Source organism: Lytechinus pictus, chromosome 13 (genome assembly GCF_037042905.1).
Source record: "Lytechinus pictus isolate F3 Inbred chromosome 13, Lp3.0, whole genome shotgun sequence".
Classification (NCBI taxonomy): Eukaryota; Metazoa; Echinodermata; class Echinoidea; order Temnopleuroida; family Toxopneustidae; genus Lytechinus; species Lytechinus pictus.
Genome location: NC_087257.1, coordinates 17,149,399 through 17,164,837, shown reverse-complemented (window position 1 = coordinate 17,164,837; position 15,439 = coordinate 17,149,399). Strand labels below are relative to the sequence as shown.

General features: G+C 35.9%; 1 protein-coding gene across 27 annotated transcripts in view; it reads right to left on the bottom strand.

Moving 5' to 3' along the window:
• LOC129274104 (histone deacetylase 4-like) overlaps positions 1–15,439 on the bottom strand; it is a 61,088-nt gene that overhangs the window by 29,243 nt on the left and 16,406 nt on the right. For 14 of the 27 annotated variants that reach the window (XM_064108409.1, XM_064108386.1, XM_064108397.1 and 11 more), the window contains 4 exons: positions 15,242–15,380; positions 9,630–9,747; positions 7,027–7,145; positions 841–978 (listed from right to left, as the gene is read on the bottom strand). In XM_064108409.1, coding sequence (XP_063964479.1) covers positions 841–978; positions 7,027–7,145; positions 9,630–9,747; positions 15,242–15,380 — 514 coding nt within the window. Of the gene's footprint in view, positions 1–840; positions 979–7,026; positions 7,146–9,629; positions 9,748–15,232; positions 15,381–15,439 lie in introns of all 27 variants that reach the window. The other 13 variants (XM_064108407.1, XM_064108393.1, XM_064108382.1 and 10 more) reach the window with 1 other exon arrangement.

Sequence of the window (15,439 nt, the reverse complement as noted above, 5' to 3'; positions counted from 1 at the left end):
TCTGTTATCCTACGCATGAATGATGAAGCACAGAATATCATACCAAAAGATGCTCCTAATATGCCATTACTATCATCACTTTATATCACTTAAATTCTCACTGCACATTTCATACATTTTCATCAGAAGCTAGTACATAATGCTGTTTTAATCCATACATGTATAAATTATGAAACACCAAATGGAACCAGAGTTGTGATCTACGTACAGTATGTCATGTTCAAATCATCACTCACACCGATGAAATTACCGTTGCTGATTTCACCTTTCACGTTATTTCGTCGGCGTTCATCCGAACCGTCGTATCAGTCAATTTTGGTTTTTTTTTTAAATTGCTTTTGAGATTTTTGCAGAAAATGAAAGTACAAGTCCTATTCTATTCTATTCATTTGAGATATGAGGGGATTTTCACGGTGATGCCATACAATTTTTTAATAAAATACACAAATCCCGTTGGAAACGTTTACTGTAACAGAGCGATATGACATTTAGACTGACAGCGATTTCAATCCGCGCGGTCAGCCAAACCGTCGTATCAGCTCTGGGCACTGCATTGAATTTGCACGTGAAAAGTGATACACCTATTTTTACTTTATATACATACAAATACTTGGGTGGTAATTTTTTGGATTCTGTTCAAATTAATTTTGAGATCATTACCACAACTGGCATTTATCTTTAATAGATCGATACTGTAGCTCCCTGAGAATTTTATCACTTACGTTGACTAGGGAAGGCATCTCAAAGTGCTTTGTATCTTGTCAAAAAAGTGATACAGAAATACTGCTTTCATAACTATCACGATTAATAATATAAGAGGAAAGTGAAGTTATAACTTACAGTTGAGTTCCCCGCTTATAGGTTTCCTCTTCAGAGAATTGGGGCCTTCCCTTCTCCTCAGTAGAGGGCTACCGTGAGTACGTCTCTCTGTTACTTTCTCTTTCAATCTCGACCTAACCTTCAGGTTTGAGTCAGATGCTGCGTAAAAGAAGGACAAAAATAGCATGATTGACATTTACCTTATAAATAAAAATGAATCTGCATAGAAGCGAATATAAGTAAATTTTGTGAGCATCACTCATTCTTCGAAATGTTTACAAATTCACTTTTGCCAAAATAATACTACTGCAACGAAATAACCGTTATTTAGTATTCTGAATCAATATTATCTGCATCTTTACATGTAATTACAAGCAATTAATCTAATTTCTTTTTTAAAAAATCATCTGTTTATCATTTTTCTCTCTTTTTAATTTTCTTTTCCTCCCTTCTTTTCTTTATCATTTCACCCCCCCCCCTTCTTCTAAACATCCCTCATCTCTTTCTCTCCCATTCATTCTTCCACCCCCCCCCCTTCCCCACCTAACCTTTCTTTTTCTCTCCCCCTCTCCCACTCTCTGTCACTTAGGGCTTTTTTTTTCTTCTAATCTACATGTAGTGTACATGCATTCTCGGCTGTCAGTAATTTTTCAATACAGAATGAAATTTTTTTATACAGTCCATATCAATTATTACTCATCCAAGAGTTTACTACTAAGGCAAACAATAGAAACACTCTCTGCGAGTGGAAAAGAAATGACACTTGGATTTCCCCAATGATGCTTTCCAAGAACTGGAAACCATTCATAAGATTAATTTTATTATGTACAAAGAACTCATGTTTTATAGTTATAATACAGGGCTTAATACTTCCTCATTTGAATACAGGGTCATTCACAATTCTCCATCTCTTACAAAGGATATACAATTCCTACCATAGTTGGTCATTAAATCATGTATAGAATAATCATCAATGTGAATAGGGACTACATACATTCAATACCATTTTTATGGATGCATCCTGTGTTAAAAAGCACAAAAAAGGTGGTTTCAAACCGCCTCGATCACAAGAATCCCCGTTAAATTACGAGAACATTTTTAGGCTAAAAAATACCCATTAATTATTCCTGCATTCAGACCGCCCCGAAACATACACTTCCTGAAGTTAGGAGCATGCGCAGTATGGTCTAATAAGCAGGCAAGGCACGAGATTCAAAACTACTAGCCCAGCAGCCACCCACGGCGCCGCACCCAACGACACGCTGGGCTCAAAGTTCCCGTAATTTGCTTTCACATCGCCAAAATACCTGCGACCTTGGAAAAATCCCCGCGAAAGTTCTCGTAATTTCGCCAAGTACCTACTATTTAGCGGGTATTTTCTTTCGGGGAAATTACGCGTAGTTTGCTTTCACATTACCAAAATACCTGGTATTTTCTGATCGGGGTAAATTTCCCGATCAGAGAATACCTGGAACTGACGAACTTCGAGGCGGTCTGAAACCACCTAAAGAAAACTGTGATGTCACTGTCTTTTGTTACAGCATTCTTTTAATATGATTCGTAAAAAGAAAAAAAAATCGGATTTTAATAAAGACAAGTTGTTCCATGAGAGATGGATCAATCTTGCTATAAATGTTTAGGCTGGTAAAAAAAAGTTCAAATTGCTATTTGTAAATATTAGTGTACTTTGGAAACACCCTTGATAAACCCCTAAGGCTTTTTAAATGCACTTTATGTACATGCGGTATAAAGCTGTCTTTTTCCATTTTCCCTGTTTTAATCATTTATCCCTTGCTTACCAGTAAAATATATTGTTGCTTGTAATTTGCCGATTACAAATGTTTGTTTCTACATGTATCTTTGAAATTGAATATGGAAATTAATTTGGCAATGGAATTTGGAAATGGAAGTGTAGATAATAAATTGCACACTGAAGGTTGTATGGTAAATTTTGCAATTTGGTGATTACACGTACATGTACATTCCACATGAATGTACACTTGTTATGAAAAATCAATGTCAACATGTACATGTAGCCTTGATGATGCTATACTGTCCAGCCTAATAATAATATCAACAGAATATTGATTCATTAAAGACATATTTGTCAAAAAAAAACATCTCATAAAGAAAAGTGTGAATATAGTTTCATAGTTTTGGAGAAAAAAAAAACATGGCAAAGCAGTCAATTACATGTATTTCCTAAACTCCATTGTCACCCATGCATCCTCTTCGTGTATCATTATTTTCCACATGCATTAATTTGACAGCAAAGTATGTACATACTGTATGACTGGATAATCATATCATTACACGTATCAAATATTCGAACTGCACTAGGTTGGGTGAGCAATTACATTTAATTATCCATCTAGGGGCTATTTTCAAGGGCTTAGGGGCTATAAGTAATTTTTTTGGGGGGGTGTATTCTGCATGTATTTGTTTCCGGGGCGGCTTTTAGTTGGACATCAAGTAATTAGGTATTATTATGCAGAAGGCCTCCTGTCCTTCCTTTCTCTGTTTAGCTGTGAATTTTCCTCTGGTAGTTCCACATACACCAACAAAATTCTTGACCACGATTTTCTTCATTAAATATATATTCTATTCATTTCAGTTTTTTTGAATGAATGAATGAAATCAAAAACCTAAAATAAAGACGAGCTGTGAATTTCCTCTGGTAGTCCCGCATACATCAACAAAATTCTTGACCACGATTTTCTTCATTAAATATATTCTATTCATTTCAGAATGAATGAATGAATGAATGAAAAAACCTAAAATAAAGACGAGTCAAGCCAGAGAAAATAAGAAAACAGGGGTTTGTTTCCTGTTCGACGGAAATTTGCCAGAGCTATCTCGTTGATTAGTTGGCATGGAAGGCAGGCGGGCAGGTATGGGCAGACGATGTTCAGCTGGACTGGTTTCATGGAAACTAGAACACGCTGCACAGAAAGGTCATATGGACCGATAGAGAAAAGAACGAGGATGGGGAGCAATCAATAATGCAGAACCTTGTATGCTGGTATGCTAAAAATAAAAATCTCATCGATATGTAATAAGTCCTGACCTGGGACGGATCAAGAGAGAGAGAGAGAGAAAGACACTCGGCGATCATCACGTACATGTATAGATACCAACGACGGTATCGATGATGCATGTCGTAAGAGTCAATAAGATAGGGAAAGCCTCGGTGAATGCTAAAAAGCAATGATTAAATAATGTATGAATTACTAGTACATGTAAACAATACTATTGGTTTTTCCAGCAATCTTGGGTCCTACTTTAAACACAAAGCCTAACTTATTGATTATATGATTGATCTTTAAACTGATTTTATATATGATCAATGCAATATTATGTAAAAAGTTGACGCAATGATCGATAGCAAAGCTTTGTGTTAATGAGGTCCGATCCTCTTTGGGTATCAGTTCATTCTAGTAGAAGTTGATAGGATAGTATGTGCATTGCAATTTATACTCTAGAATCAAGAAATTGTGAACAGATATTTTTTTTTTAACATCAAAATCTGAGCACACTAAAATCTGCACTGAACAAAGCCCCATTGCATTGGGCAAGACTTACTTTATGGTACATTAACCAACAAATGATAAATACCATGGTAACGACACTTACATGTAATAGCCAATGGCGATCAAGAAAATTATGAAAGTAACCACGAGATGGATGGCAAAGTTGTAATTATATTAATTGTTCGTCAACAGGGCTCCAGCTTGTACATGTTTAATGTTCATATTAATCTCAGAGCACCGTATCATATACAGTATATGCTCAAAGTGCAACATACATGTACATGTAGCAGTGCATGCTCTATGAGAATTACATTGTGATTACAACTTATCTTGCAGTCCATATCCTGTTCTATTTTATATTAGAAATGGATAGCTTTTAAATATGTTGTATGACATGTATCTCATAAAAATGGGGAGTGAATACATAAAGTGTAGGCCTATATGTATGAGCCAATATTTTGCATTCATACATGTATATTCAAATGATTATTATTATATTGCATTTTAATCATGCACAGAGAGTAGTCACACTTTTTGTCTCATGGCCAAATACAGAAGTGGAGATATTGGAAATGTTGGACAGGGAGAAATAAGGAAAAACTACCACAAAAATGCAGCTATCAAATATTCACCACTTTATTTCATATACATATATAAAGATCATGAAGTAAAACTATCTCAGTGTGCTTTTTATTACTACAGTTCCTCATTGTCTATTTCTAAGGGGGTTTTCTTTTCTTTCATCCTTTGTTCATTTTTTTCTTTCTTTGCACAGATTTATTCTGTCACTCGCAAATAACAATATGTTCATAATTCAGATAAAAACACAAAATGAAACTTTATAGTTACAAGCGATTTATAAAACCCAGTGCAGGGGTTATCTGCTTAACAGTCAAAGAATGAATTCTATTTTGGGGGCTTTCCTTTTTTTCTCTCTCTCTTCTGTGTGTTTGTTCCCACCCAGTCTGTCTTTAATAAATGAACATGCACTATAATCCAATAACTCATGCACTTGGTAAAAGCAAAATGAGTTTATGCACGGTGGGGGGAAGGATGACCCAATTTAGAGATCATCGCTTCAAAAGAAAAAGGAAATTTAATAGCCGAGTACGCTTCACGCTCGATGTACACCGTTGGTCGGTTGCTATTACACCTTGAATATTTGCATTAGTGAGATCTATAAATAGCTGCAGTCAACTGAGCCAGTGTCCAGGGGACAAGGTTGTTTATCGAGTTCATTGTCGTATTATCAACAGCACACCGACCCGAATATAAATATAGAATTGATGAGCCCTGGTTTGACATGTTATGAAAGCTGGTTTCATGTGTGTAAAAAAGGAATAGGATCACAAAATAAGCCTAATTTGTATTTCCTTGTGTTGGCGTTGTGATAGAACTAATGGATTTCTCTCAAGAGCTCAAATACTACTTCAAATAATACAAATAAAACCTGTTTATACACTAGGCCGGGTCCTCCATTTTATGACTACAGGGTACACATGTGAAATAAACAGCCCAATCTCATTAAAATGTACATCTAATTTTTAAAGGAGTATTCTGCACGAATATCACAATTATTTTAATAAAAAAGAGTCAAATTAAACATGTAATAATTTTCGTATTCCATTGAAATTAGATGAAGAAAAAAAATCAGAATTTGAAGTTTGAAGTATAAAGACACAAGTGGCAAGATTGGGGAGTGATTTAAAGTCACAAGCCCCCTCTTCTTTATTTGTATTTCTTTTAAAGAAATTATGAATATTTCTATATTCTGTCTCATAAATAAAACCAAATACACCATAATTTCTCTTTTCCTAAGTCCCATATGTATACTACAATACACATGTACCATCATTTTAAACTTAATTTAAAAAAAAAACTGAACAGTAATGTTTATAACATCAAACTTTAACCAGTGATTGGGTTAACTGTTTACCATTCATTGTGTCATTGGCGTTCCAAAGTGAATTAACATTTATCAAGTCATCCTCAACAGCAGAACATATAGGACATCACTATCTCCCTATTTAATTTAGTTCTCTTCACTCTCTTTCTCTCCATTCCACCTTCTCACATTAACCCACAGGCCCGAATTCACAAAGGTGGTTTTTGAAAACCATCGGTTGAACCCTGCATTAATTACAATTATCTACCGCGTATATTAACAAGATGTCCAATGCTGATGTACGCTATTTTGTTCATGAGTCCACTGTTTTGAAGAGTGGACTCATTATTTCAAAACAGCGGACTCATGAATACAATTGCGTACTCAACCATGACAACAGGCGTCAATTTGGCACACTGTGACAAAAGCGCGCATCAGCATTGGACATCTTGTTAATATACGCGGTAAATAAGCGTAATTTATCTGCATAAACTATGGGTTCAACTGATGGTTTTCAAAACCACCTTTTTGAATTCAGGTCACAATGATTCACAATATGTATTATGCTTGGTACACACATATATATTCATGAAATGTCCCCCCTCCTCCCCTCAAACGTGGGAACCTTCTTGCCAATCTCAACATTCAAACATGCTTACAACAAATTCTTATGAACCACCTCATTATTATTATTTAAAGAAAGATATTAATAACCATCTAATATCCTTCACTAATATTTTCCTTGCAGCTGGGTTCGGGATTTAAGCATCATGAGTGAATGGGCTTTCTTACCTGTTTTTCTAAGTGGAAAGTTGCTGCTATCATATTGGCCAAACCCCATTGGTTGATGGTGAAACTGGGGCGATACATTATGTGGAGGGGAGTGGTGATCCATTGAGCTGGGAGGGGTCCTGTGAATACAAAATAGAAAGTGTGGCATAATGAAGGGATTCATGTATTGATATGTTGAGTTGGGTAGCTGCTTTTTGATAATGTATCATCCTTCAAGAAGAAAATGGATTTCTGAATTGTTGTGACAGGTATTCTTTTGGCAACATTTGTATTCATAAAATATGAGAATAGTGAAGGAAAAATGAGCTTGGTTTGTATGATTCTGATTGCAATATGAAGTGTTAGAAGGAATATCATTATAACATATAGACCCCTTCTCCTTCCCTTTCCTCTATTATTTCATGTTTCATAATCAAGGACTATTTCATAATTCCTTACTATCAATAAGACTCTATGATATTTCTCTCAGCCAATCCAAGGAAACCATTTCAGTAGCTAACAAGTTTTGTGAAAGAGGGCCCATTATCTCCAGCTCTGAGGATAGAAGGATGCCAGGCATTTCTTCATTCATTCCAGTATCCTCATATTGAGGTTGGATAGGAAAATCCATGTGGTTAACTTCTTTAAACAAAGCATGCATTCTTGTTTACGAATGACACTCATATTTCATGCATGAGCCTGTTTCTGACTGGGTAAAGTTCATCTAGATAATGTATTAAAACAAGATGCCTCAATGTTTTTCTTTGGCTTGTATAATTAGAGAAAGGGGTAAAAATTAATAGGCCTACAGAGACAAATATAATGCGCACATATATCAAATTAATTTCATTGACATAAGATAACATTTGGGTTAAAACAAGGAAATATCCGATCACAATGAATGATATCTTTGGATATCCACAAGCTATTACAGCAATACTTTTCATAATTGATTGACAAAGATTATGAATTTAAGGGCCCAGAATATCCCCATCAAAATGCCATTTTTCATTTTATATCAATCATCTTTATACACAACTACAGCTTTAAGACAAAGGCCCTACACATATGTGGTAAGACACCAAAATGATCTGACCAACATTTTTAGGGGGATTTCACCTAAACTAGTTCCTCCATTATGGTTCAACAAACTTTTCATGGAGAACAGGCTTTTATTTTGAGTACAGAGATATATCTATTCAACAAATGTCTAGATTCTCCCTAGGCCCTCTCATACCTTTCTGATTAGAAGAAATTCTTATTTTTGCCAATGTGAAAGAAAATGTTACTTAAAACATTCCCGAAAGAAAATATCCACAAATTAGTAGTTACTGCAATTAGTATTTAAAGAAGTGGAGCGCCTCTGGCAGTCTCACCTGCATTACGCGACTCAATATAGCAGCAGTGTTGACTTTGAACACTACTATAAAATAGTTATTCACAAAAACACCATTCATATAATGATACAATACTACGTTCATTGACCCTAAATGACATTTGACTTTGATCATGTGACCTAAGACTTGTCAGTGATACTTGATTACCGCTATGTCCACAATTCATAAACTATATCCATAAACTTTGAAAGTTATGACAACAATTTAATAATCACCCCCAACTTGGCTAAAGTTCATTGACCTTAAATGACCTTTGACCTTGGTCATGTCATTGAAACTCAGGCAGGATGTTCAGTAATATGGCCAAGTTAAATGAACTAGGTCCATATACTTTTTAGATTATGATGACATTTAAAAACTTAACCTTACATGTAGGTTAAGATTTCAATATATTGACTCCCCAACATGGTCTAAGTTCATTGACCCTAAATGACCTTTGACCTTAATCATGTGACCTGAAACTAAGGCAGGATGTTAAGTAATACTTGATTAATCTTATGTCCAAGTTTCATGAACTAGGTCCATAAACTTTCAAGTTATGCTGTCATTTCAAAAACTTAACCTTCGGTTAAGATTTGATATTGACGCCGCCGCCGCCGCCGCCGCCATCGGAAGCGGCGCCTATAGTCTCACTCTGCTATGCAGGTGAGACAAAATTTGAAATTTTGCAATGATTTCAAAGTAGGCAGGGATTCTTATACAAAGTGAATGCGACCTTTCAAGAACATGAGAGGTAAAAAAAGTAAATCAATTATCCAGGAATGCAAATATTGTTTTGGCTCTTAACAACAGGGACTTCATTTGGTTCAGGTGGGGTGTGAATACATGACATGTATTTTTGTGGTCTGAACATATTGTGTAATTTATGGGTTTTTTGTGATTGGGTGGGTCAGAAAGCACCTCTTGTGATAAAAGATAGACTGAGATTGAAAGAAGTACCAAACCACAAAAACCAAAGAAGAAAATATGAAAGCAATGTGAAAAACAGTATTCCTGGGAACATCAATCTACAGTCATAAAAATGCATCATCAAAAACCTCAGTAGTAACTGGGCAGTATGTACATCCCAAAGAGGGAACTGAACTCAAAAGAACTCTAGATAACTAGTATGCAGACGCAGACCCTGATTGAAACTTTGATCAACAATTGGGTCTTCACACAAGACTAGCACCAAAAATAACTTGCGAGAGGGCCTTCAGTACACCCTACATGTACATGTACACTCACCAATGCCTATATGGAGGCGAGTGATTGAGTGATCCGCTGCCCCCATAGTCCGTTCTTTGCTGCCGATTTAAGAGAAACTTCTGAAGTTTATCCTTCACTTCCGTTGAAGCATTTGCACCTGAGGAGTAAAAAAATTGAAATAAATAATCATTCCAGTCACAGAAAAAAAAAAATTTCTCTCTCTACATATGTTTTATTTCACATATATTTATCATGTTTGGACCACTGTTTGTTTTGGGGTGTTTTATGTTAATTGCATTTTTTTGTTTTGTTTTTTAATACTGTTCATGTAGCGAGATCCATGATTTTCAAATCATCGGCATGCTTGCAAACTGTAGGTTTGCACAAGATTTATATACTGGCTGCTTTTCAGCAAAGCAGTTTGTTAAACGACAGCTGGCGCCTGAATTTTGATTATTTGTACTCATTTATTTGTATGATTTGTATAATTTCTTCATGTCTTTATTCAGTTGCCATTATTATCTTCTTGTCACATTTAAATTTGACCGAATATGTTGCATGTAAATACTATCTTTTGTACATTTGTATTTGGATATCATACACTGTATATATGTAAAAAAAACAATCATTAGTAAAAAAAAAAATCAAAAGAAATCTTAGCAAAATTGTATATATTTCTGCAAGTTACTCATGACAATAAAACAAAGATCATTTTTTAATACAAATCCTAATTGTGATTAACCATACTAAATACATAGAAAACTATATAAGCGTGTTTTCAAAGTATACTGTATTGTGATAAGAACTACATGTTACACTTAATACATCCATGTACAAAGCAAACCAGTGTGCCTCAATTTACGCAGAAAACCATATTATAAGGAAAACAAGTGCAAAATAAAAACAGAAATTGGCTGGAGGGGAAATTTTTGTGATAATCTTGCTTTTCCACGTTTATCTCTGATGCAGACTCTCAGTGAGCTATTGCCATGGAAACAAATACCATTCAAATTCAAACATATCATCTTTTATAAAAAACTATTCATGCATCTACAGCATTACGCATCCCCTAATATTTTATCACTTTCCAGAGAAATAAGAACTCTAATGCTCTCAATCTCAATCCTTATTTGCAAAGGCGGACAAATCTACTTTCAAGTCAAAAGACACGTCTTTACACCCACTTACAAACTCAAACACTTTTATTGTATGAAATCTATTTTCAGACGCATTTTCTCGCCATCTTAGCATGATCGTATTTATATCTCGATCTACATACATGATCATGGCTTCGCCAATTCATCTTTTCTAAAAATAAATCCACCAACTCGGCAGAGCAACGTCATGCCACTGTTTGCCTCTCACAAACAAAATGGGGAAAGTATTGCATTCAAGGACTCGAGTATGAGAATGGGTCTGTAATCTACTTTTCACACTGCACATATTTTCCTTAATCCCGGGAATTTGGTGAGGCTAAGGGGGAGGGGGGTCTTAGCCCCATCGATTTCCCGGGGTTAAGCTTAGCCCACTTCAGTTTCACACTACATTTTAGCAAAGTGGGCTAGCACGGTAAATAGTACAATTTACTATCTGGCCCTGCAAAAAAGCAGGGTTGGCCGGCTTATTGCGGTGCTAAGAGATGCAGTATGAAACGAAACCGGGCTAAGGAAAAGTGGAGGTAAGCATTAGCCAATCACAGAAGTCAAAATTGCAAGTTAATCAAGCACTGTGTGGCAAAATCATCATTATTCATGAGCTCTGCGATAGTCCGGCGTTAATGCGTTAACCCCGGCTAAGCAAATAGTATGGGGTTAAAGAAAGACAGTGTGAAACTAAGAAAGTGATAGTATGGGGTTATTTTTATAGTCCGGGGTTAAGGAAAGGCAATGTGAAAAGCATATTTAAGACACTCTGTATCTCACATACTGTATATGTCGAGGATAAGCATGCATTGAGTGAAACCATGTCTGTGGGTTTATAAAGACAAATTCAGTTCAGGGCCCTGTGATATAAAGCTAATAGCAACTGATTACGGTGCTGATCTTTACGACTGATCATACACAATAATGAATGCAGTCGATCGTAGAAATAAGCTACCCAATCAATCGCTAAGCTTGGTTTTACAGGCCCATGATCATGAAATGGGAGTATAAACTGCCTCATATTTGATTCGAATAGGATTATCATGCATCTACATGTAAGAATTAGATGCTCCAATTTTCAGAATCAGCAAACTAATATGAATTTATTAACGTCTTCCAAGGGTCAAAAACACTCCTCTCCACATATAAATGCATGAATGGGACTGAATGGGACATACAAAAGTGACAACTCTACGGTGTTTTCTAGGCTGTCACGATCCTCGAGTTCACTGTCGTTCAGGAAATAAGCTATAATGATCAGGGAAACTATAGTACTAATAGTTTCAAGCCTTTTTTCATACCCACCCTCCTGTACACTGACAAAAAAATATTCAAGTACAAAAGAGACAATATATTAAATGATATGCAAACTAATAATCACATTTCTCAGAGTCTAGCTATATGATCATCAGAGTCTCAGGCCCCACACTTAATAACAGCTTCCTGCTATATTTTCCACATTATCAAATCAACTTTCTTCTAAATCACATACATTGTATTAAAATGAAACAAGACTTTACTAGTTTAAATCATTCCCAATAAACAACCTGACAAAAACAATTTCCACCGTCTCCTCCGTCTAATCCTCAACTTCCAATTCCTACATCCATCTCTTGACCACAAATCTACCCAACCCCCTCAATCGCGAAGATGTATTTTTAGCGAGACAAAAATAGCCTGGATGCTATAAAAAAAGGAGTCTCATTGCGGCGTTTCGTTTGTCTGTTCGTTCGAGAGAGAGCGAGCGAGGGGAGAGCGATCGAGAGAGCGATGAATGGGAGACAGGGAAAACCTCATCTTTACAACAACACAATCCTACGTCACAGCAGGAGAGTAGCGCATAATTGCCTTTCCATGAATCTTGGCTAAAAGACGCCACTTTTAGACAGGAGAGGAGAGCTGGAAATAGAAAGAGGTAAACAGACTTGCTGACGTACGCGGGATAAATGCTGGAATAAGGAGAGCCGGGGAGTGCACTGCGCTCCTTCGCTTCCCATAACGGGCAACAAACTATTGATTTTATTGAACCTCGAGATATTTTTAACTCGTAATTTTATCTCCATGTCTTAAAATGGGATTGAAGAAGTTGAGATTTTTACTTGTATTCCAATGTGAGACATAGCTCCTATTAAAAGCGTACATTGTTCCTGTTTAGACAATAATGCTTGCTATTAAAAAAGAACTCTCCCGCGATCAAATTGAACACTTAATTTCCTGTGCATGTACGCAGCCGACCGATTCATAATTGAGAATGATGACCTTGTTCTCTATGTATTGTACTATTTGTAGGTACATGTACAAATAACAATGTATTTACAAATCCCTCATAACATTTAGGGTTGAAGCAACCTTTCTTAAATATGTACTCTACATCTATATATTGTAATATTTGCAGGTATTTAAGGGCCCCTTTATGAATTTAGGGTTGCAAAAAGCTTGGTTGCAACATAAATATTTTTTTTAAATGGGGGAAATGATATGCAAAACCTGCTCAATATTAAAGCTTTAACTAAATAAATTGTTTGTAGCCCTGATTATATTTTTTTCTCAGGTGATTCCTTTTATAATATCCATTATAATTTACAAACAATTCCTTGCCTGTAAGAATATAATACCAATCATTATCTAAAAATTATTTTCCTCTAAGGTTCATATATCTTTCTACTTGAAGCACATTCTCTAGTATTCTCAACAACAGTTTTGTTGGTATTTCTATTTCTCTTAGTCTTTAACACTCTTCTCCAATTTCTTTCCATATCTATCTTCCTTTTCTCCCATTTTCTCTTCAATCATATCAGCTGGACACCTGCACAGCCAGCCCCCCCCCCCCCCCGCCTTCCCCTTCCTATCATCCTCATACATGTATCCTGCTAGTAAATTCTAGCCCTTGCACTTGAATGCGAGCACTACAAGGACTCCTATGCCTTTTCCTCGTTCACTCGCTAGCTCCCACTTCCCTCCCCGCCTACTAAAAATAGTTCAGCAAGCAGATGCCTATTCATCCCCTCTCTCCTTCCCTGGCCATGGTTAATAAAGCCCACATCACAGCGATGCGTACATCCAGCTATATTGTGTGTCACTAGACAAGATCCTTGCTTTCCCCGGGGTAGTACCTGAGCTCAGCTTCAAGCCGAGCTGGCTATGTGGGCGAATGTTTGTGCGAGCGCTCAAGCATCGCTCATCCATGCATTTAAAAATAGCCTTCCCCCGTCGGGAAGTCGGTTTCAGGGCTCCCAAAATAGACGCTCTAAATTTGGCGTGGTATTTGTCCAGTTGTGACGATTTTAGAAAATCTCATTTGGGAAAGGTATTTTGTTTCCACATTTAGCCAGAATACGTTTGCGGTGAAAGACGCCAGTGTATAGATGAGAATATGAAATCTCTTTCAAGAAGAACAGAACAATTAGGCTTTAAACGATTGCGCAGAAGTGAAACGTCTAAAATTATCTTATATGCTGTCATCAAAAAAACATATGTCCGCAAGTAAATCAAGCTCACAATCAATTCTAGATTATTTCTGTTCCTTCTGCGATGAATTACGTCAAAGACCTGTGTAAATTTAGATATCATTGTAACAAATTGACTCTTTCAATGAAATTATAATGTAAAACTTCTAGGAATACATGTGTTTTGCATTCTGAGTTTAATAAGAGCTTTTTAAAGACAATTACTTTGCCATTTTTTGCCAACAGCATGCATACATTACAAATGTCGTTTATTTCATTCGATCTAAAATATCCTGATACATGTACTTTGCCTTGACAAGGAGACATTTTTTCATTGATACAATAAATTGAGGGATTTCTTGTATAGGTTTATATTAGTACTACTAAGCTGGGATAGTCAGAACTAGAAAATATTTGTTAGGATGTGATCTACATGTAATTTCTCTTCAAATCTGTTAAATCTACAAGTTATTAATGCAAATTACTAAATTGCCCCCCAATAATATTAAAAACAACTATAGTAATAAAATGATCTCTAAATAATGGGGGGGTGTGTGCATGTTGGAATTAGAATTCATTAGAATTCTGATTTTGCATTTTTTATTGAGCTGTAAAAATTCAAATTTGGTGCTCCCTCTCAAGTAACTTTTCAATTTCATTCTTATTTTAAAATAGCCATTTCAGCAATTACTTTACAAATTTTAATAGTAATTGGACATTAAAAGCTTGAGACAAAGATTATATCCTGAAATTTTCAGCTCATTCAGCGCTTGAGAAGGTGTTTTATATAAACACAGATATTTCATTTTGATGCAAAATCAAGAAAATTTATCCAATAAAAAAAACATTTTAACTTTCCATCCTTCTTCACATCTAAATTGTTTTTGGACACACACATTCAAATAATCTAGTAGTGAATGGGAAATAATTGCATGTACTTTGTGAAACACCTGAACATAATTAACTCCATTGGTACATCCACGCCCTAATAGAAGATTGATTTGATTTAGAGAAGGCAAGGGGAAGGGGTAAAAAAAAAAATTATGACACCTACTTTGCTTACTTTGCTTCTTCGCTAACAACTGCTCCAAATGTTGTTGCTTCTGTGCTTGTTGCTGCTGTTGCTGTTGCTGCTGCTGTTGTTGTTGTTGCTGCTGTTGCTGAACCTCAAGCTGTCTCTGTTGCTCCAACAGATGTTCTCTCTGCAGAAGATACCAGGGAAAAAAAGAAATTATAATGCATTCTTCTGATATCATATAGA